General features: G+C 41.7%; 1 protein-coding gene across 1 annotated transcript in view; it reads left to right on the top strand.

Annotated features, from left to right (window-relative positions):
* epha2b (eph receptor A2 b) overlaps nt 1-20,807 on the top strand; it is a 30,119-nt gene extending 9,312 nt beyond the window's left edge. The window contains exons 4-17 of the mRNA XM_032570406.1: nt 6,661-6,816; nt 7,698-8,057; nt 8,242-8,372; nt 8,611-8,782; nt 8,860-8,953; nt 11,084-11,139; nt 11,241-11,366; nt 12,162-12,347; nt 12,431-12,492; nt 12,634-12,843; nt 13,632-13,781; nt 13,874-14,067; nt 14,593-14,748; nt 18,003-20,807. Coding sequence (XP_032426297.1) covers nt 6,661-6,816; nt 7,698-8,057; nt 8,242-8,372; nt 8,611-8,782; nt 8,860-8,953; nt 11,084-11,139; nt 11,241-11,366; nt 12,162-12,347; nt 12,431-12,492; nt 12,634-12,843; nt 13,632-13,781; nt 13,874-14,067; nt 14,593-14,748; nt 18,003-18,111 — 2,162 coding nt within the window. The 3' untranslated portion in view covers nt 18,112-20,807. The remainder of the gene's footprint in view (nt 1-6,660; nt 6,817-7,697; nt 8,058-8,241; nt 8,373-8,610; nt 8,783-8,859; nt 8,954-11,083; nt 11,140-11,240; nt 11,367-12,161; nt 12,348-12,430; nt 12,493-12,633; nt 12,844-13,631; nt 13,782-13,873; nt 14,068-14,592; nt 14,749-18,002) is intronic.
* The last annotated feature ends 2,853 nt before the right edge of the window (nt 20,808-23,660 follow it).

The following is a 23,660-nucleotide window of genomic DNA, read 5'->3' as shown; positions in this document are numbered from 1 at the left end:
AAGCAGCTTCCAGTAAGCAATTTTCTCCTCTCCCACTCCTTCCCTCCGTGTCCGTGTCGCCAAACTCGTCCTCGGCTGATGTAAGAAACAGTTGGTGACTAAGCTAGCATAGCTACACGCTGTGGCGAGTGATTTGTATGGGTAGTAATTGACTTGGGTGTGTTTGGTCTTTTTCAGTGGAGTAAGTACAGGTTCTGCTGGCTTTTTCTTTTTTGCCTTTGTGTAGTCTCTCCTGCCATCCTCTCCCCCTCACCCCACATCCTCTCTGTCTCAGAGGACTCTTTTTGACTATTTTAGCCTTAATTTTCCGCCTCTCATCTTGTATTTATTTTGTAATTTCTTATCTCGGCACATTATTCCCAGGATTATTTTCGCAGCGCCATATGCAGTTTTCTCCAGAGACACACACTGTTGTGCCACCAGCCCCCCAAGTACAACAAGATGCAAACATAAAGCGTTTCCTTTTTTTTCTCCTTCTTGTTTCGTGTTCACATTGCTCATGGAATCACACGGAGGCTGTTGTTTTTGGCCAACATGCAGGTCATGAATATGACACCAGAAGACTTTAAACATCCCGTTTCACATAGCCCTGATGGGACTATTTAGACTGTGTACGCTCATAGTATTTCTGTCTGATAAAAACAAGTCTCACTAAGTGACTCGTAAAAATAAATAGGGGCAAAATCTGAACAATGCTGCCAATCGGGGAACAGTAGCCGGCTGCTTTCACATGGTGGCTAAGGCGTAAACATTTAGTTGGAGGTACAAATGAAACTCTAGCCATTTGTTTGTGTTTTTTTTCTTCTTGATGAACTTGACAATCGATGCGAGAAATTGGACCGCCTACAAAAGTCTTTCATGTCAAGGACAGAGTTTTAAATTAAGGCCTGCAACCGAAGCCAGTGAGTTCATGACGACTGAAGAAACGCCTTGCGCAATTTTTTGTTTATCTGATGTTATGCATGCAAAGAGACACAGCAGCACTCCTGGAGATTGCAGTGATTCGATTTAGCGGGCTTAAGGTGGATTTCACAGACTGAGAATCATCTCACTCCACCCGGATAATCCCTCCCACGCTCAAAATTTTCTGCTCCACCAATCTTCCCTTGATTCTCAGCCTCTGCAGCTGGTCACAGAAAAGCAGAGTCACTGCCTTATTGGACAACTCTGCAACACAGTTTAGATAGACAGGTTTTTATTTTATTTTCTACTACTTTGCCTCTGAAACACCACTGAGATTACTTTGAAAGATCGCATTTCTCAGATGTTGTGCCAAGTAAACTTATGACTAGCGAGCTGATCTTGCGGGAGTTGGTTAGACTAATGGGGGTTCAGTTGGGTGGGGGAGGAGGGGTGGTTCTTTCAAGTGATGACATGCTGTATCTTGTTAGGCCACATTTTTACTGGGGAGTACAGTGCCAGTTATTAGAAACAGCAATCAAAAAAAAGAAAAAGTCAATGGAGTCTGTGATTATCTAGTGTTGATAACAGAAAACTGTACATTTGGGGGCTTGGGAAAGTGCAAACACCATGGTGAGTGTATCCTCCAAATAGATGAATTTGATTTTCTTTTTGATTAGATTAAATCTGATCTGATGGCAGATTTAGGTGAGAAATGTTCACCTTTAGAAACCTGTGGTCTCAAATCACATTCTGAATGAAGCAGCCAGATAATAATCGACAGCTTAGAGTAAATAGAATCACAAAATAGATAAAAACCCAAACCTATAGAAACACACAGAAACAGTAAAATAAGTGCAAATGTAAAAAGTGTATAATTTTGTGAACAACTCAGCATTGTAGCAGTTTGAGGCAAAAAGCGTGTGGTAGCCTCTCAGGCCTTACGCTGCTGGAATACCACTATAATGTACAACACAGTGCGTCAAAATTCACAGACTGGAGTAAAATCTTTACACTATTATTACCTTAAATAAAAGTACAACTATTTCAAGGTATTGGCATAAAAATGTAAAGAACATAATCTGATTGCTCTTCAAAATTAAATGGAATAATTAGTCGTATGGCTTAAATAATGTAAGTAATTTTATTTTGGAACATTTTTTAAATTTTAAAAAAATGTTATAATCAGCAAAAATGTAGAATAAATGTGCAGTAAATTAAATAGTAGTTACTGAGTGCTTAGTGCACATAATGCTTTACCTTTTATTGTTCTAGTTTATGTAGTTTTTAGGTCATCTACTCCTTAGTTGAAGTTTCAGTCTCCACTGGGCCTTACTTTAAAAGTTAAGCATTAACCATTTTTAGCCTTCACGCGTGCATGTGTGTGTTGGCTGTGCCGTGGAAGTCGGGACATATTTCCTCTTGGTGACATTCCTGAGCCTGAAGGCTGTGTTTATGTATGTGTGTGAGTGTTTTGGTGGGGTGAGAGGGGGGAGTGCAGAGCAATGTGAAGCGCTTTGTGTTGTACTGCCGGTGTGTGAGGTCAGCACTTTCCTTCCCAGCAATCAGTCAGTCATGCCCCCCAGCGCAGCCCAGCAAATACACCCACCCACCGTTCACTGCTAACAGGACGAGGCCTCAGCGGAAACCGGAGGTCACCTAATCCCTCAGTGACTCCCCGACCCGTGGGCTCAGGGTTTTTCATTGTCGCTCAACGCTGCGGTCTCACTCAGCTGCTTTTCATTTTGTTGTCCTGCCTGATAAGTCGTTTTGTTTATTGGTGCATTTGGTCCTGTTCTGGTCACTTCCCCTCGTCAGGAAGTCGATGGCTGTCAGCATTCAGCCTGTTGGCTCGGGGAGGTGTGGTGAAATGGTGTTGCCTTTTCCACCTGGTAGTCTGGAAAACGATGCAAACCAGCACAGCTCTGGTCTCCGGAAGCTCTGAGTCAACCCGGGCTGGCTTCATCAGATCCTTCCAGCAACGATTTTAAATCTCCTTGCCTCCGGTCTTCACTCTGTGTACCTCTCTTCCTGTTACTGAGTGCGAGGAAACTTAGAGAGTGAGAGGTGAAAGGGGATCAGGGAATTTATTGTGTTTGTTAACAACCCTAGATGAAAGCTTGGGTGCAATTGTAAAACAGATGTAATACCTTCACAGCTGCTCCATTGGTCAGCTAATCTTTTTCACTAATGCCCCCAAACCCCCTCCTGAGCCACATGCCCACACATCAGCCCCTACACCTTTATGGCTCCTTGTCTGCCCCCACCTCCCCTTCTCTACCTCTGTGACCTCTGGCTCATGTTACCCAGGCCTCCTCCCCCATCAGAGGCCCCCTCTGTTCCCTCAATCCAGGTACCCCTGGATTGCTAATTACTTGTTGTCACCCTGCATATAAACACACAGACATGACATATCTCCATTTCACGCAGGGTTTGTGCAGTTTGGAGATGAAAAGAGAGGTAGTGAAATAAATGAGGGCAAGGACAAAGCCAGGCTCTTTTGCCCCCAGAAATGACCAGAGATCTGCCCTGATACAGATCTGACACTGTTTATTTCTCGCTTGGCTTTATTTTTACAAGATCTCCTTCGCTCGCTGGCCATTCCTCTAAGTCTAACCTTTCTCCCTTTCCTTCTCGTCAGTGCAAGCATGTGTTTGTTTTACTTGGCCAATGACTCTGTGTAAAGCCACGCACAGTTTAACTCACCCTCAGGCAGACACGACCTTTCTGCCTTCTAAAAAGCTCAGTGCCGTATTCAATTGTCAGCCCCCACCGCTCTCCCTCCCCATTCTACTTATTCGTCTTGTCCCTGGGCCGATTTCTGTTGTCAAGCCACCATGTTACCCATTCATCCATCTATACGACCGGGCATTCATCACTGTCGGCATCTCATCCGTCTTAAGTTCTGCCGACACACCAGTGAGCCCTCAGAGGCTCTAGAGCCACTCCGGCTCCCTGAACGTAACAGGCCCTTGCACTCATTCTCTATAAACAAACACGGGCCACTCAAGGCACACAGGGCCCCTAACATGACAAACAGTTCCTTGTTTGTAGCAAGTGGGAGGGGAAAAAAGGGCCACTCTTACTTTGTTAAATTTCTCAACTGCAAAGAAGGCCAGGTACTTTTGTTTATGAGCGCCATCATCTCAGTAAACCCTTTTATGGGATTTGTGCCTGCGTTCATGTTGTGTCAACACATTTCAGTTTCCTTTTTGGTTATTATTCTGTTTCTCGACTCTTAGCCTCAGTTCTGGTTACTCTGTTGCTCGTGCTACCTCGTGCCTCCATGCTTTGATTGGCTGCTTTAGGAAGGAAGGCAGCGTCAGCCGCACACTTCCTGTTTCCTGTTGTGTCCAGCAACAATTCCAAAGCAACCCCTCGACCTTCTCCGTGGAACAAGGAAGCTCGCTTTCCTCAGACTTTTCTTTTTTGTCGAGGAATCCTCTCGTTAAATACCCCAGCTGTACTGTCGCTGTGACTCATATTTGGAATATTTGAGGTACACAAACCCATTCACCTTTACCACCAAAAGGTTGGCTGGAGCTTAAGCTATGCAGTTCTAGGCCTCCCATTGGGTGGTGTGCACTGGAATGCATCTTGATTATAGAGGGCGACACACAGTGTAAGGCCATCATCTCCACAGGCCTGACCACTATGCATTGCAGCTTGCACTGTAACACCAAATAGAGGCGAGTCCTCCTCTATTCAGATGCCATGTGGCATTTCAGCTATTCCCATCTGCAACGCCTGTGTGTGTATGTTTTTCCTTTCAGCTTTTGAATGGCATGGCATTCTCCTTGCCTGCTGGTCAGTGGTGAATAGCAATGTTAATGGGTTAGCTGGGAGGAGAGAAAGCAGGAGAGCAAAGAATTTGGGGATTACATAGAAGGAGAGGTAGGGAAATGAATCAGGGTTTTGGGCAACAGCTGTTCCCCCTCCTCAGACCAAGAGTTCATCCCGGCATGTCTCCTTTCTTTCTTCAGTCCTCAGCAGGATACAGTATCCCCCTCTTCCTTTCTTAGCCCTTCTGTCACTACTTCCCGCCTCTCTCCTGCCTTGCCCGTCTTCTGTCCTGTCTGCGTTAATGAGTAGTCGTATTTATAAGTGAAACAGCTGCCCAAGATAGAACTGAGATGCTGTAGAGAGACGGAGGACTAAACTCGGTGCAGGCCTATTGGCCAAAGATCCATACCCTTCTTTGTGCAGAGTAATTTTTCTTGCCACAATTGTTGTCAGGCTCTTTAGATAACACACCTCCTCACATATGCTCTGCGTCAGCTCGGTGAGCCGCAAGTTTATAAAAAGCCGAGCAAAGTTGAAGCGAGGCTCATGGTCAATCAGCTAAATCCCCTTGATATGACTCAAATGGAGCTGCAGCCATGTGCTTTCCGTCTTCCATGTGGTCACTTGTGGCTTCCAAATGAGCTTCCCCCGAGCAAGACGAGCCGAAGGGCAAGCTAGACGGTATCACAACGCGAGTCTGATATTGTCTTAGTCTTGGCGCTGCTTTTTTCAATTAGCCTCTTCAGGAATCTGACCTTGTTTGCTTATCACTGACTGTCTCAATGCTTTTCCCAGTCAGTGTCAATGCTGTATGTCCGGCCGCTCACTGTGAAGTCCTCATTTCATTTGGCTAACACGATCTGTTCCTACAGCGCCTAATCTCTCTTTTACCACAGTTTTCTCAAATTCCAACGTCTGTTTCCTCTGATGCATGTTCATTTAACTGCAGTGGCATTGAAATGTGTGTGTATGCATTATGTGTGTAGCTGAACCGAATGAGCAGAGGGACATGAACAGGTGACAGGCTGTGGACCTAATCCCTCTCCTGATGCCACATTGTGTCCAGTAGTGTGCTTTGCATACATGTCTGTGTATTGTGTGCATGCACACGACTGTGGGTTCATGTGAGCATTGCATACACAGGCGTGTGTGTGCGTGTGCTTATGATCATCCTACGGTGTGAGCAGCAGCCCCAGGAATGCTCTCGCAGAGTTAAAGGGCAGCCGTCTCAATTTCACCCTTCTTGACGGTGCGCTCTCAAACCAAATTTCACACTGTGTTAAGTTCATATTTCGACATTTCCTTGCACAGCTGGGCATCCTACCTGCATTTCTTTATTTAGAATTCAAAGTGTGAAATTAGATGTCACCTTATCTAGGCGATGCCATTTCAAAGTATCCATGTGGATCTCTGAGAGAAAGAAATATAATAGACTGTTGGGTGCCAAATAGCACTGTTTGGTTGCTTTGCTGGTTGCTCTCGCACCTTTTCTTCTGTAGTTATGAAAACTGACTTAGGGTTTCGGAATGTCAGAATACTGGTTGTGTTTCTTGAGACAGTAAGACAGAAGCAGCGGAAGAGAAGAAAGTGTGTGAAAAAGTTGAGAGTACGAGTGGCAGCATGGTAGGAGCTGTGTGATTGTGTTTCAGGGTTTGGATCCAATGAGCATCATTTTATTTGTAATGACCAGAGTTTTATTGAGTGATCTGAACACTGTGCAGACTCCTCCTGCCTTGTTTCCCCCCCCCCCTACATCTCTCTAACACCTGCCTAAATGTGGTATTTAGCCATGACACAATTAAGTGTCCCCCCGACCTCTACGTGTTGCTCTCAGGGGTCAAAAGTTCAAAACATTTCAAAGAGGCTTGAACAATCTGGAGAAACTTGCTTTGCTCTGTGCCATTTAGGATGCTGCCAGAAGTCCCTATTGTCTTCTTTGGCTGATCATTTGCTGTGAATGTCTTTTTCTCCTTGCAGAGTGTCAGCCAGGCTTCTTCAAAGCTGAGGCATCCAGGGACAAGTGTGAACCCTGTCCTGCCAACACCCAGAGCCAAAACCCCAGGTCTTTATTCTGTGTGTGCATGGATGGCTTCTACCGGGCTCTTACAGACCCCCTGACTGGACCGTGCTCAGGTGAGATTTGTGCAGAAATGAATGCTAACTTCTATAAATTACTAGTTATACTAAAAAGTAGAGAAGCACTGAGAAAACTTCTGCTGATTGCAATCTACAGAAGTTTATGCCAGCCAGATACTAGCAACGTGTCCATTACAAATGTGTGCAAAACTTTGGTGGTAGTCCACTAATGACGATTAAAAAAGAAACGCAATAAGTACTTAAAAGAACATGCCGCGCCGTCATGCTCCTACCACTTCCTGTTGTCTTCTTCGTCTTTTTCTGATTGTTGATCACGTGACTTGTGTGATGCAAAAAAAGTGTTTCCATTGCAATTTAGCAAAAATACATTCATTTCGATGTAGCTGAAAAACAACCTCATCCAAGTGCAAAAACATTTTATCCAAAAACATGAATTTTTCACGAAATTGAAAAATTTCAATTTATGCTAATTTATTTGCGCAATTCCAATTTGCACAATTATGTAGTCAATTCAAGCGCACGCCATACACTCCAATAACAAACAACAGCTTAGCGATTCTGGTTTGCATTACTGACAGCACTCTTTACTGTAGATGTTGATACAGAAGGAGGATGTTGGATCTATTAGCCATTTTCACCATAATTGATTGAACTATGACAGCTGTTAGAAGCAACAAGAGAGAAAAGACACATTTCTACTAAAAGTGATTTCCTTTTGACACTAAATTTTCTTGTGTAATTGGATTTATACAGAATAAAATGTACTCTGACCATTTTCATGATTATGAGATCAGTAAATGAGTTCATTTGAAATAGCATTTACGTTCATAACTGTTGAGAAACAAGCATTATTCAGAAAGTGTCTTTGGTCTTGTACCTACTATATAGTCTATGTTTTTCTGCTCTGTCCCTGTTAGGCCTCCCTTCTGCCCCTCGAGGTCTGGTGGCCACTCCCAACTCTCTTACCCCAGGAAAACTCCTGCTTTCCTGGCAGCCCCCTGAACACACCGGAGGTCGAAGCGACATTACCTACAGCGTTGAGTGCCATCGTTGGGAGGGCTCGTCACACCTGCCCTGTGGAGAGAAAATTCGCTACGACCCAGCGAACACGGGCTTGCTTGACACGAAGGTGTCAGTGAGTGAACTGGATCCTTACTTGAACTACACCTTCACCGTGGAGGTGCACAGCGGGGTGTCCATGTTTCCTAGTCAGGCAATGCCACGCAGTTTCAAGCCGCAGTCCTCTGCCGCGCTGAATACATCCCTTCACTACACAGGTGAGTGCTGGTGACATGAAGCAGAGCTGTGATGCTATCTGTGCTGCAGTAATGGCTGATGCTATCTGCGAGGTAGTGACGGCTCTGCAGTCCGAATGAGGCCTGGGGTGGGGAGTGAATTGTCCATTTTATCGTTTTAGAATCCTAAAATTAAATTGTTTCCTCCTCCATGTATCGTCCTCAGACCCACCCAAAATTACGTCAATGCGTCTGGTCGAGCGGGACTCCACCAGTTTGTCGCTCTCCTGGGACGTTTTCCCTCGTCCACGGGTCCAATCCCAGCCAATCCGCTATGAACTCGCATACCGCAAAAAGGTGTGGATACTTTTTAATACACCCTGACAGCACACAAAGATTTTAGAGCATAACTTCATGTTTACATTTAGTCCACATGGCATGATTAAAGCTATTTGGAAATGCATTTTGCGTTTAATTTTAATGGACATGCAATTTGAATGAGTTTCTGATGACTACTTAAAAAAATAAAGAGAGGCTTTTTAGTAGGTGCTGCTTTAACGCTGGGGTTATTGGTGGACTTTTCTCTTTTTCCTAGGACAATAAGATCGACGTAACTACGTATGTGGTGCTGAAGCTGGAGAAAAACTCTGTGCAGATCAGCGATCTCTCCCCAGGCACAGCTTACCTGGTCAAGGTCCAGGCCCTGGGTGATGACGGCAACCAAGGAGTTTCCAGCTTGGAGGAACAATTTGAGACGCTGTCTGAAGGTGCAGGGAGAAACCGCTCTAGGAAAAACTTGCTGGCTTTGTTTGGGAATCGTCTCACTGGTTTATTTTTCTTGCAGGTCACCTTAACAAGACTGCAGTTATCCTTGCTGGGGTGGTTGCAGGAGTAATCACGCTGGTCATTCTGGTCGTCATCCTTTTCCTGCTCAGACGGTGAGTAAGCGGCCCACTCTGTCGCTTTCCCTCCTTCTTATTCTGTCCTGATAATCTGTCACAACACGACATCCTTCGCTGCCTTCCTCTCTCATTCTTCTGCTTTTCCTTTGTGGGGCCTCCAAATGGCCTTTGCATTCACTCTCTCCTCACCTCTTTCTTTCACTCTTCCCTTAGCAAACCGTCTTTTCTCTTTATCTGGATGTGTGTGCCAGCACTCACCGGGGAGGAATTTCTGCTGAATGTGTCTTGTCATTGCGCAATGGTTGCAATCTACCAAGTGTTGGAGCCTTTGAAAGGAAATTAGACATGAGTGGCACATTGTTGTCGATAAGAGGCGCTCGCTTCTTTTTTGTGCGAGGCCGTGGGCGCTTTGTGAGGGTGACCCAGGCCTGTACTGTAGCAGATTGCAACCACCTCTTTCCCGCCTGCTGGCTTTCAGCCTTTGAATTGGCTCAGCAAATACAGCCCATCGCCAAGGCTTTGTCAAAGAAACGCTTCTGTCTGAATGAATGCATTGCACCAGAGGTCTGAAAAAAAGAAAACAAATCTGGAAAATTTCTTTAAAAGGTTGCTGAAGTTGGGTGCTGCATGGATCGGGTGGGTGCTGCTATGGCTATAAAAGCCATAGCCCTCCTAGCAGCTGTCCTGGGTTCAGTATTTGTTTTATTTACTGCCTCTCGTCCCCTTCTCTCTCTCTTTTCTATTCTGATCATCATCTCCTACTGATGAGTAAAAGGCCTACCTGCAGCGCCGCAGTAAAAGATGTGTATTACAAAAGTGTTCATAACTGTTAAGCTTTTCTATGTTTTGTCATTTTAGAACCCCTGTACAAAGTAATGACCTATTGTACGGCTTCCATTGAAACCATTAGAAGTTTGGTTCTAATGGTTTTCACCCCACACGAGTCAGTGCTTTATGGAATCAGCTTTTACAGCATGTACACCTCCAGTTCTTTTGGGGTTCGTCTCTACCAGGTTTATACATGTAGAAACTGAAACGTTTGGCCATTCCTATTTGCAAAATGACTCAAACTCAGTCTGACTGAATGAAGAACATCTGTCAACATCAGTTTTAGTGGTGTGTTCAGACCTGAAAGTTCAAAATTAGACCAGCATTTGATACATTTTCAGCTTATGCAGTTCAGTTTCAATCAGCACTGTGTCAAATGAACCAACCAAGCGCTAATAGAAAAACCTGGCCTTCTTCACAAAATGTAAACAAATATGAAGTGCCGTAAAACTTTAGTGGCTGTAAGATTGCTTTTTTTTAATATCTTTGACTTTGACCCAGAATGCTCAGTACTATAATTCGCTTCTTGGTTTTGGAGCTGTCTCCGGTCCACTTGCATTCACATATACAAATCGCACCAGAGTTCACTTGAGCCGAACCGAGACCTGGGTTTTTAGGCGGACCAGAGTTTGATTACGCATTCACACCTCCCCCAAATAAACTGGACATTCTAGAGAAACAAACTAAAGTTGGATTAAAGTGGATTAAAGAAGGCTGGTGTGAATGCAACCTTAGTCTTCCCACAGATTCTCGGTTGAATAAATTAGGTCGGTACTTTGACTGGGCCATTCTAACACAAGAATATGCTTTGATTTAAACCCTTCTGTTGTGATTCTCTGTAACATCCTCAAGATAATTTCCCAACTGATAGGTTTGCAGTACTGCCTAGTGCAGCTTCCTTATTCCCTCTGAAAATAGGCATTCCCACAACATCATGTTGCTGCCGCCATGTTTTGTCCTTTGAATCTTGCGTTTAGGATGATGTGCACTCTCAATTTTCTGATAAGCCTAGAAATATGTATGCAGGGCAACATTTTTAATTTATCATCTGACATAAGTACCTAATTCCGGATGTCTCATGCATCGCTTACACACAGCTTTAAATTTCTCTGCAAATTTGTATCTTGCCTGTGTTCCTTGAACCTCATGCAATAATATGATCAAACAAACCTCACAGCATCACTTTCCTTTAACTTTATACTTAGAGTATCTATGTAGGCCAAGCAAATAACATATCACAATAAAATCTCTTTGATATATGGTTGTATCATGACAAAATGTGTAAAAGTTCAAAGGTTTGATTTAAAAACTGTGTGTTGCTGTTTTTTTTTTATTCAGAAACAGAAACACACATACCAGGCAAGGACCAGAGGACACCTACTTTTCAAGTCCTGGTAAAAAAAAAATTATATTCTTGAACTCTCTTTTTTTTGCATTTAATTATATTTGTCTTTCCTCATTTGTTAACATGCAACCATCTCCCTGTGGCTTGCAGAGCAATTAAAACCACTAAAGACGTATGTGGATCCACATACGTACGAGGACCCCAACGTAGCCGTCCTCAAGTTTGCCACCGAAATCCACCCGAGCCACATAAGCAAACAAAAAGTCATCGGAGCTGGTGAGTGACAACCCTGTTGAGTTAATCTGCTGTGGGGCTTAGATTTAAAATCTTGAAAGGTCTGTCCATTTGCACACCCCCTCCGCGTCCCCCAAAATATTCCCTGTTTATACTGCACACCAGTATAAACAGCCTAACAGGCTAATGGGCGGTTTTTACTTTGCTGAGATTAGGATCTATCTGACTTTTTTTTTTCTTCTTCTTTTTTCTCACCCGACAAGCTGAGAGATCTTTTTGTTCTGCGGTTAACTCTTGGCGGTGACATCTTTATGTTTTGGCCCAAGATGACATGAACATTGCGCAACAGAAATGGCTGCAGACACACAGTTTTGAAAGAACATCACAACACCTTCCTGGGGCTTGTTTCAACGTTCCCGTTGAGGATACGTTCGTTCAAGTGCGACCACCTTTAGCCTTTGAACCAACAGTCCATTTGATCCCCCCTCCACCCCAGCTCCCACGACCAAATGTCCCTGTTCCTTCTCATGTGACAGCTGATTCCCATGCTCCCACACAACAGGTCGTCAACTATTTACACAATGTTGCTTCTCTCTTTCTTTCTTTCTTTTTCTCCCTCTCTCTCAACACCGAGCCAGAACACACCTTGGTGGGAGCGCCTCAGGCAAAACAGCCGCAGAGACTTCCTTATTTCTTTTTGTTGCTCTGCCAAGCCCTGTGGCTAGAAACTTAAGAGAACCCATCGCACCAATATATACACACACGTTAATTTCAAATATCTTTTCTAAATCAACTGTCCAAATTATGATTTAAAACAAAAAAAATGTCCACCTACAGGCGAGTTCGGTGAAGTTTACAGAGGCACCCTGAAAGCGCCTGGGAAGAAAGAGGTGGCGGTGGCGATAAAGACGCTGAAGCCCGGCTACACAGAGAAGCAGAGGCAGGATTTTCTGAGCGAAGCCTCCATCATGGGACAGTTTTCCCACCAGAACATCATCCGTCTGGAGGGAGTGGTGACCAAATGTGAGGCTTTTTCTCCACTTTTTTTTTTCTGCACATCTGTTATAGGTCAGTTTGGGCTTACAGTTTGTTCTGCTCCTGTGCAGTTAAACATGCGATGATCGTGACCGAATTCATGGAGAACGGAGCGCTGGATAGATACCTGAGAGTAAGACCAATATGTTTTCCATGGTTGTTTTTTTTTTGACATATTGTGATTTTTTTTCTCACGTTTTCTGAGAGTATTTACAGTAGTTATATATATTAAAAAAAATAATAATAATAATTCTCTAACTTATTTTTGCATCAGGACCATGACGGGGAGTTCTCGTCTCACCAGTTGGTGGGAATGCTGCGTGGCATCGCCGCAGGCATGAAGTACCTTTCTGAAATGAGCTACGTTCACCGTGACCTGGCTGCCCGCAACATCCTGGTCAACACAGCCCTGGAATGTAAAGTTTCGGACTTTGGCCTTTCCCGGGTGCTTGAGGACGATCCTGAGGGGACGTACACCACCAGCGTAAGTACCTGCTTTGATTTTCTAGGAGTTTTGAGGAGTAAAATTCACTTCAGTTTGGTGTCTTCTTTGTTCTTCATGATGATGTTTGTTAACAAATGTTTTCTAATAAATCTCTGAGGCTTGTAAATTATAAATAATTTGTTATTATTTATTATAAATAATAAAATAGTTGACTCCTGAGGGCAATCGGTTGCACAATTTATAGAACGTCACCATTCCAGTATTTTTGTGTTTCCATAATACAAACATCTGCTAGTGTACAAATCATGTAATTACTACAATAATGACATATAGTAACTACTATATATAATTGCTATACGTGTAGTAATTACATGCATTATTATATGCATAGTAATGCAGTACAAATTTGCCAATGTCAAATTTATTTATAAAGCACTTATGAAACTGTTGAAAGTGCTGTAAAGAAGTCAATAAATATACTGTAACAACTTTATCCCAATAAAAGGCAATTGAGTTCACAGCCAACATAACAAAAGAAAATACAAACAATCTCATTCAGCCATTTCAGCTTCAGAACAATGTCAGTGCAAAAAAGACTATAAGACCAAAAAAAACAAAAAACAGGACAAGCTCTTTGGCTGCTGGGTAACAGAGTTTAAAAGCCCAATTCTTGAAGGAATACAGGAGTTTGAGCATTGTAAATTGTGGTCACAGTGTGATAAATGTGAAAAGTTAGAGAGACACTGAGTTATGGTTTTTGCAAGCATTTACGTGGATCTTTTATTTTTTTTACTATCCTCTCTGACTCAATGGTTTTCCTTGAACAGGGAGGTAAGATCCCCATCCGCTGGACGGCCCCGGAGGCGATAGCCTACAGGAAGTTCACCTCGGCAAGCGATGTGTGGAGTTTCGGCATTGTCATGTGGGAGGTCATGGCGTTTGGGGAACGACCTTACTGGGACATGAGTAACCACGAGGTTAGTCTTCATTTCTCAACTGTTTTAGACAGGAGATCATTGGAAAAATTTAACAATTTACCAAAAAATAAATAAATAAATATTGTCTGCAGGTGATGAAGGCCATCAATGAGGCTTTCAGGCTGCCAGCACCCATGGACTGTCCGTCGGCCGTCTACCAGCTGATGCTTCAGTGCTGGCTTCAGGATCGCGCCAAGAGGCCGCGTTTCGGAGACATCGTCAGTCTGCTGGACAAGCTCCTGCGCAGCCCAGAGTCACTAAAGACCATCGCAGACTTTGATCCACGGTAAAAAAAAAAATAATTATACCAAGGAAACTGCCTTTAATAGATGCCTTTTCTGGTGATTATTCAATCTCGAGTGTATGAAGTTCTTTGAAACGAACTTCCTTGAAAAAACTACGAATTAGGAGTTTTAGTTTGTGATGAATATGAATAAGAAAATTGGGAATTTATGGAACTACATATTAAAATAAAATAGTAATACTGAAGTAGTCCAAATTGGGTGAGGCTGCAGAGTAAAAAAGTTAATACACGCTACACATGTCCCTTTTGTTTCTGATTCTGTGAATGAAAGCGTGTTTTGCCTACTGAGACAGAGCACAAACACCAAAGACAGTGAGAAAGAACAAAGAGATGTCATCCTCGTACCTTAATCACCTCTTACCGCGACTCCCTCGACCGGTTTTTCTGTTTTATCACCAGCTGGTTTCCTGCACAGTAATTACAGACCTCAGTCATCTGTCTCTTGTTGTGGGAAAGCATGTAAAGAATTATCATTAACGTTTAGATCTGCTCCCTCTCTTTTCCCAGGGTTTCCATCCGCCTGCCCAGCACCAGCGGCTCGGACGGCTCCCCCTTCAGGTCGGTGTCCGAGTGGCTCGAGTCCATCAAGATGAGCCAGTACAGCGAGAACTTCACCCGTGCCGGGGTCGTCACCATGGACCAGGTGCTGCAGATGAAGAATGAGTGAGTGCCGGTGTTGGTGACAACACGTCAACTTTAATATGGATTGTGTTCATTTTCTTGATGCGCATTAAAAAACAAAAAACAAATGATAAATTAAAAAAACAAACATAAAAACAGAAAGTAAGGTACTTAATATATTTGTATTTATTAGTTAAAACTACTGTATCTAACTTTAAAAAAAATACTTTTGAATATTTGTTTAAATTGTCATTACATTGCAACACTGTACTACAAGAAAAATTATTTACAAAAACAAAAGAGCTCCCAGTGCTCTCGCTGGCAGAAATACACCATCAGAAACAACCAATCAGAGCTAGGAGGAGGGTTTTAGTGCTGTCAATCACCTCCTTACCCCTTTGCTCTTTACTACTCTTTACTGAATAAAGTACTTCTATTCTATTCTATTCTAAGCTAAAGCTGGTTCACCACAACACAACCTGCCACAAATGCTAAGGCTAGCTAGCATATCCATTTATAACAGTGGATAAACTTTGTTTTCCACCATTAGCACATTGAGCAGCGTACAGGAGGTTGATTGACAGCGCTAAGACCCTCCTCCTGGCTCTGATTGGTTGTTTTTGACTGAATGGTGTATTTCTGCAGATCACAATAGTAGCTCCGGAGTTGGAAGAACTTTTCACAGATTATCTGTCTCATACCGTACTGCCACGACGTGGTGACATTTTAATAAATATGGAAAAAAAAACATATTTTTATAAAAGTTACATACTGGAGTTTTAAGGAATCTGATTAGCTTAATCAGTTAGGTGTGGTTAAGCTAACTGACTACAAAACAGTATTTTTAAACTGTTTGCAGCTTGAGAAAAATTTCTAATGGAAAATCTAACGGAGTGAAGGAGCGGTGGGCACATTTTGTGGTGGAGTTGTGGTTTCTGTTGCTCTTATTCAGCTGCGCCCTCTCCATTCTCATCCTGCCATCAGTCCAGACACACATAGGCCAGCACTTTTGCCGGAGCCCTTAAAAGCCACCAGTTTTGCTTGTCTGGGTCAGAAACCTTTTGTGACTTCTCCAACATTAAAGGAGAGCGGTGTAGACTACAGCCAAGTGGAAAAAGATCGACTTGAAGCTGAAATAGATGAAGCTGCTCCGAAAACCTAAAAGGAGATGGAAGAAGTGGGCTTGTGTGCCCCCTAAAGTTTTCACAGTGCAGTTTAAGGGAATTACACCTTCCATGATGTGTAGGAGTCCTGCAGGAGGCAATTTACCCAAACAGGCGCAACCGTTGGGGGGTTTAGGGGAGGGAGTCTATGGTAAAACACATAATTTAAGGTTCCTTTTGAAGAATAATGAAGGCCAGAGAGTTTCTAACCACATAGCTAAAAAGAAGCCACCTTTTTTTTTTGCCATTGCACATGCTTAGGTTTGTAACCATGAGAACAAGACAGGATGAGGTTTAAAAAAAAAATCCCAAACTGTGTTAGACAGAATGTAGGAGCACTGTAGAAAATCCCAGGACAAGTTTGACTCGTTTATAATTTTAGAGTTTCATGCTTGTCTTGTTCTAAGGTGGTCCTAATAGCAATTGTTTTCGTAAATTAGGCTTTTAATATGTCACATTTGATTAATTAATTACATAAAAAATGAAAAATTATCAAACAATTAATCACATTCTCTTTTTTTTCTCCACATAAATAAGTCGGAATGTTTAAATTGTTTTTCTGGTACGTCTGTAAATCTGACGTGCAAACGACATCCTCAAACGAAGCTGCTTTTCTTGGCCCAGAACTGGGTTAATTTTTGCTGCAAAAAATGATTTGATGGAACGTTACAAAGACTGCTGTTGTGGGCAAAAAGGAGTTAGCCTATTGGCTAAGCTATTCAATAAAATAGCATCTCAATGCAAAACATGTTGCAGTAAAATGACTTTAGGTTATTGCTGATGATAACTTTCCTGCAGTTGGTTAGTGACCGTGCTTACAAAATGCAAACCACTAGCTCACTGCTGCGCTAGCAGCTCCCAACCCACAGCGGAGCCTGCCGTAACTCGCAGAGGTTTGTTACCATGGCTACCGTTGACGTCAGTCACAGTTTTTCTGCAATGTTTTGTTGTTTCTACGTCATTATCGTAGCTGCAGCAAAATGGCAACCTTGAGCTTGTACGCACGGTGCAGGGGAAGGGTGTGAGCAGCATGTACACAGACGTGATTGACAGCGCCATCCTACTGGCTCTGATTGTCTGTGTTTTTCTGCAGATGGCTGTAGGTCCACATGGAGACAAATATGAAAACCTGTATTATTCTTACTCTTCTCAATAAGCAATAGTTGCTACCTCTTGTTGCTTTATCCTCCCAAAGCACCAGCAGGCAGTCCGGTCCATCACCCCCCAGCTGCGTAAAGAGCAGAAGATGTTCACCCCTTTTCCACTACACTTCTAATCAATATGCAGAAAGCCCATCCTGCCTTGCCTCGATTTTTAGTTAAAAATTTAGTTAAAGGTCCAGATAAACGTAACTCCTGAATTGCAGCCTGTCTTATTTCAAAATAGCAGTTCCAGGTAGAGCATCAAACTTCGAAACACTGAGCCTCACATCCCATACTCACAAAGTAATATCCAATTGGACAATACTTTGTGAAAAAATTAACTAAAAACATAAAAATGCTAAATCTTGTGAGATCTCGTGCCACGCAATTTTATTAAGCTCCAAACATACATGTAACCAACTCTCCTGATCCTCGTGAAGACGGCCGCACCACAGAGCCGAGACGAGCCCTTTTGAAGTGCTTGTCGTGCAGCATGGTGTGATTTTTTTGTTTCCATCTCGGGGCATCTGGTAGCACTCTCTGGAAACCACCAGTCATTTACGATCCACCCTCTGCTTCCCAGACAAAGTGATTCATGGTCAACGGGGAGAATCCTCGTTAAGTAATTAAAGCTGTAATTAAGGCTTTGACTCCAGGCTGGTGTTTATGCAGGGCTTTTGCAGGTTTCGCATGTGCGTTTTTTTTTTTTTTGCAAAGCGAAAGCCCCACCAACACTCATTTTATCGTGGAAGATGAGTTAAACCTTTGGCAGAGAGCGAACTTGGAATGCGCCCCACCTAGCTGGACCGATTTAAAAGCTCAACCTGAACGTGTTCAACTCTAGGCTGGCATTTCATCACTCTAAATGAGTCAGTGATTACTCCAAGACTTTGGGAGGCTGGAAGGATGCATGTGGAAACTGTTGGAACGAGGCCGGGGTGAAAATATGTGCGCAGCTCTTCCTCAACACCGTTCTGTCTCTCCTCCACAGGGATATTAAGAACATCGGCGTGCGACTGCCCGGCCATTTGAAGAGGATAGCTTACAGCATCCTGGGCTTGAAGGACCAGACCAGCACCTTGAGCGTGTTTGCTGTGTGAACCTCTGAATGAAAGGGATGTGAAATTGGACACAGGCAACCCTTTGAACTCCCAGGCTGAGCTGGAGCATTCTGCGGGGACGGCACCGAAACGGCAGAACCAGGAGAGAAATGTGCCAAGCTTTGGGCCAAATCAATCAGACTCATTTACTGTACCTTCTAGAGTTCCTCATTTTTTTGCCCACAGGGAAATGGAGCACATTCAACAGATGTGTAAAGTAGAACCTTTTGATATTTAAATAGCTATTTTTGTACTATAGTTGCCTTGAGTACGGAGACGATTCGTTGCTCATTCACCTTCGTCCGTTTTCCATCGCTGCTTCAGCTCTTATGAAATTGCACCCTGAGTTTGTTACAAATGAACATTGAGAACGTTTGTAAGGGCAGCAGATTCCAGTTAGAGTTCAGATTGCGGTGGCGATGTCTCTGAGTCTCTCACTGATTGACTCTCAGGAGGATGAAATGAGCTTGAGCTAGTCCAGATTTAGGGTAAAAACAAAAAACCAAAAAAAAAACAGGTTGTGAATGTTTCTGCTGGTCCTGTGCAGAAATGAAGCTATGATCTTATGGGTGGTGTTTATATACAAAAAACAAACAAAAAAAACAGGATGATTAGGTACTTTTTTTTTTTTTACAAAGCAAGTTTTCTTTTTTTTTAATTTCTCTTTCGCAATAAACTGTTACATAAAAACTACAAGAAAAACATTTTATTAGAATCATATAATGTAGCACTTGGACCAAGTCTCATATTTGTCATATGATTGTAAACATAAATGGGCATTCACAACCAAAAAACAGACAAACTATTTGTGTCCTCTGAACCATTTTGCCTCTTTTTGTCGGGATTTCGTGCAACAGACCAACACAGTGCTTTGTAGTGGAAGGCAAATATAAAAAAAAAAAAAACATTCCCACAGCATGACGCTGCCACCTACATGTTTCACAAGGAAATGTGTGTTTCGAGTGATAATTATTATTATCCTCCAACCTCACAAAGTTTTGTATCTAAGCCTGAAATGTTTTTTTTGCTGCCATATGGACCCGATAGTCCCTACTTTTACCTGATTACTGAGTTCCCTACATTGTTTGGGGATAAACTGTAAACAGCATTTTATATGACTATCTGGAAACAAGTGGTTTTGACTTGCCACACTTCCATTAAAGCAAGATTTTAATGTGTCTGGTAAAAGCTGTCATGTCGACAGATTCTCCTCTCTGGGAGTTGGACCTCTGCTGCAAATGGGTTTCCATCCCATTTTGTTTTATGACCTAATCTCGCTTTAAACCTGGCTCTAACTTCATCCCAGACCCGTTTGGTTTGGTCCGAGTCAAGTCAAGTTCATTTGTATTCCACATTTCAGCAACAAAGGCAGCTCAAAGTGCTTTCCACCGTAGAAACTTAAGTAGCTGATTATGAAACAGGCAATGAAACGTTACATTTTGTCAAATGTTATCATCCGAATCATGTAGCAAATATACATTAAACATACTAATGAATGTTCCAGTTATCATGGATCAGAGGCAGCTCTAAACAGGTCGGCTTTTAGCTTCGATGTAAAGGAGCTCTGTGCTGTTTAGGGTGCCGTTTCGAGACATCAGAAAAAAAATGGGCTCAAAAGGTTTAAAACGTTCCATTGTTCTTCCATTTTGCAATAATGTGCTACTTAGTGTTGGTCTGTCACGTAAAATCCCAGTCAAATACTTGTAATTTTGTGTTTGTAATTTGCAAAAATGTGAAAAAGTCCAAGGGTATTAATCGCAAGGCACTGCATATGAAAGTCAAGACTTTTTCGGAATTGAAACAAGCTGGAATTCTGCAACACTTGTCAAAAATAAGTGAGAGTCAAGAAAAATACTCAACAAAAAAACAACATCACCGCTGAGAGATCTTAGCTATAGTCTGTTTTGCAGTTTTACCATTTTGCAAGCGTCCTTATGAACATTCAACCATATTTTGAGTGAGTTATTTACAGATTTAAATGAAATGCTTTAAGAATGAGCTGCTTGACTCATTCCAGATGTTTAAAGAACTTTTTAAAGTGCCTGCTTGTGGAAGATGAACACCGGTCTGCCTACTTCTCTTTAAATAAAGCGACTCTTCTGTGTAGCAAGTAGTTTGTAGTTGAAACCCCCAGTGCTCTTAATCCATGACTGCAAATCTTGTGTGTTACTGATGTACACCTTCTTTTACTTGAATTTTTACCTTGTCGTTAAATGCGTGACTCTGTTGTAGCTCACAAACAAATTGGATTTTTGTTGTTGTTTGTTTTTTTAGTTTTTTTAAAGGATTTATTTTTTGTTAATATCTGGGTTTATTGGTTGGAGTTGCATTTTGTAAATTTTGTACAATATCCAGTATCAATCATATTTTCAGACTGCTTTTTTTTTGTGTGTGTGTGTGTTTTTGGTCTACGCTCATGACTTCCCAAAACTTCCTTCCTCTATGAGCAAACTCCTCCTTCCTTTTTGTCTGCTGTTTTATGCTGTATTTAATAGTGTATTTATTTTTGAACTGTTATTTATTTATCCTGATAAACACTGAGCTGGGTTTGTAATCGGAGGTTGCTCATTAAGCCTTAATTAAAAGAAAGAAAAACACAAAGCCATTTCCCTCTTTTTTTTTTCCATTTCTGATCTGTTCATGCCTGTGATTGGATTTTTGCCGAATAAATAAAGTCTTAAGCTGAATTCATCAAAGGCTGTTGTATAACTGTTTGACTGCAGGGCGGACTAAAGGCTTGTTTATTGTATTCACGGTGCCAGGATGTTTATGCTTCCACCTAGACTTGTCTGCAACACAGCTGATTTTAACTCGGAAGACGGAATCCGACGTAAACATACGAGTGCTTCGCTACATCCTGAAAATGAAACAATCTCACCATGCAGTCACACACAAGTCTCACCGCTGACAGACGACGTGTGCAGAGGCTCTGGCAGCAGCTGCTGTTGATGTTGTTGCAGCCAGTTTAAATGGCCTGATCTGAACAGCAAAATATTTCAATAAATAGCACTAAAAACATGTATTTCAATTTAGCATTCAAAATATAAGAGGAAGTGTATCATTTCAATGTCGGGAATATATTGATGACTAGGTGATTAGCGTGGATTTGCTGAGAAACTGATCTTTTTACTTTTAAAATGAGCAAAAAAAGAGATTTGCTCTTCAAAGCCCTTTAATGAAGTCTGGTACACACATACTACTTAAATTAGTACTTAATTTATTATTTTTAGTACTTAACAGGCAATCTTATAAAAACTTATATTTTGTCAAAATTTCATTTTGTCAGGGATTTTTTTTTTCTCATTGCTGTTTCATCGGTATTGTACTGCATAGAATATTGTTCAAAATAATTCATGAAACATGAGAGTTAAATACTTTAGAGATAAGATTTATTTTGAAAGGAAACCTAAATTCAGTTTTTATTTAATATATCAATAATGTGCAGCTTCCTTTACAAAACAATACACTCTGTGAAATGTTGCGGCTTTTATTTTGAAATATATCTTTAAGCCGTATTTTGAAAGGGCAACATAAATCCTGTTTTATGCAGAACTACCTTTTTAACAATAATAATAATAATAATTAATAATGTGGCACATACACTATTATAAGTCCAAATTAATCCTCACTGGTTGAGACCACTCAGAAATTTGAAATCCATTTACAATCAGTTATTATTTTTTTTTAAATCCTTGAGTTTACACAAAGTGTGAAATTCAAGGCCACATGAAGGAAGGTGTCAAGGAAGAGTATTTTGAAGTATAACGTGCTTGAAGTAAATCCGAAACAGATTTGTCGTGAAATCAGAGATAACTGTAGCCTCCTTAATAAAGAGATCCAGAGAATCTGATCTAGAGATGGATTCGTTTGCAAACTCTCTGACTCACCCTCGTCGTCATTGTGCTTCTTGTCCTGTCAGTATTTTCTTACCGGGTTCCCAGGCCTTTTAAAAACTGTTTCAGTGAGAAGCCCCTTTCAGAACTGGCAGATCTCCAGAACCGGTGACTAATTTAACTGGAACATTTTCAATTGTAAACCCAGCATATAAACAGGATTTATTTAAGGCGTTGTTTTCAGGTAAGGATGAGTCATGAAACATAAAGCCCGATGGTCTGTTGTGACTAATGCTGCTTTTTAATCTAATGGGTTAAAAGTCGTGCCGGAGCACATCGCAGCTATTTATTCTTATGTAAGATTATGTTTGCTCTTGTAGCAGCTACATGGGGATGTAAGGCGTTTATTTTCTAAATAATCCTAAAGGAATGCATCCGTTTGAGTGTGTGTGAATAGGAGACGGAAGGTTTTGAAAGAGGATTGCATTTTTTGCGTGCTGGGTTGGCTTTCCTTTCCTGTAAGATGAAGTCTTATCTGTTTCCTTCACTTCTTATTAAAATGACCAAGAAATGACTCAATTAGTTGTCATTCTGGCTGCAAAGATTAATTTAATTCATCCAAATAATCTACGACAAACTACTTCTTATCAGTTAGAAGCATTGCTCTCAAGTTTGCAGGAGAACAAATTTAAAACTATTGTCACAAAATTATATGTGCTCGAGCAATTTTTTTTCCTATATATCTCTGGCAGAGTGATGCTGCTTTAGCTTTTTTTTTTTTTTTTTTGCATGCTTCCAGCACACGGCTCACTGGATGGATGGATGGACTTTTTGTCACTGCAAGCTAATATTCACCGATATTTAGGCAAGTCAGAAATGCTGAATGTTGGAAACTGCTGATCACACTTACAATAAAGCAAAAATATTTTCCTTTTGTTATATGAGTGCATTTTCACAACATGCAATAAACAGGAAAAAGCTGCAGAAGTTAAGCATATGCTGGACAATGCAAGGAGATGTAAAGAGGACAAAAGATACGACTGTGGTTAAAATTTTATTTTGCTTTGAGAGAAATTAGGTTATGACATTTTATATGTAAGCAAAATGTTACTATGTCAGGCTATAGTTCTTTTTTAGCAGAGTAAAATTCAAAAGTATTTGGGAAATTTAATGTTGTGGCAACTCGTACACAACTCTCTGAAAAACACTGAAAAACCTAAAGTAAAGTTTACTCTGTCCGTTCTTGTGCAATATGTTGATCATGTCTAAGGTGCAATGATTCAAGAAAGAATTGGACCCAAAACTCAGACCAATACCCAGGAAGAGTGATAAGACGTTCACTGACAAGCTGCAGAATGTGCAATGTAATCGACAGGTTCTCCTTTACTCTCTAGCCAGGCTCTGCAGAGCAAACAAGAAGTTGAGTGGCTCGTTAAACAAACTGGGAACATTCCAGGAGCAGGAAGTAAGAGATAACCCAGGTGGTTTCCCAGGAACTCCTCCTCAGTAAATCGGACCACGAGAAACCTGCAACTTTGGACATCTTAACTGCAGAGGAAAACTAGATTGTCCATTTACCGGGGATGATTGTTTCACCCACAGGAAGACTCTACACATGGAAAACTGGAAATGATGGTGCAACTGCGTGGAAAAACTCTGGCAATGGGTTAAGACAAAGAGCAAAACACAGGAGAATCAATGATTATAATATCCACA

The sequence above is a fragment of the Xiphophorus hellerii genome, chromosome 1 (genome assembly GCF_003331165.1).
Source record: "Xiphophorus hellerii strain 12219 chromosome 1, Xiphophorus_hellerii-4.1, whole genome shotgun sequence".
NCBI classification, from domain to species: Eukaryota; Metazoa; Chordata; class Actinopteri; order Cyprinodontiformes; family Poeciliidae; genus Xiphophorus; species Xiphophorus hellerii.
The sequence above is the reverse complement of the archived record's forward strand: the minus strand, read 5'-3'. Positions and strand labels throughout refer to the sequence as shown.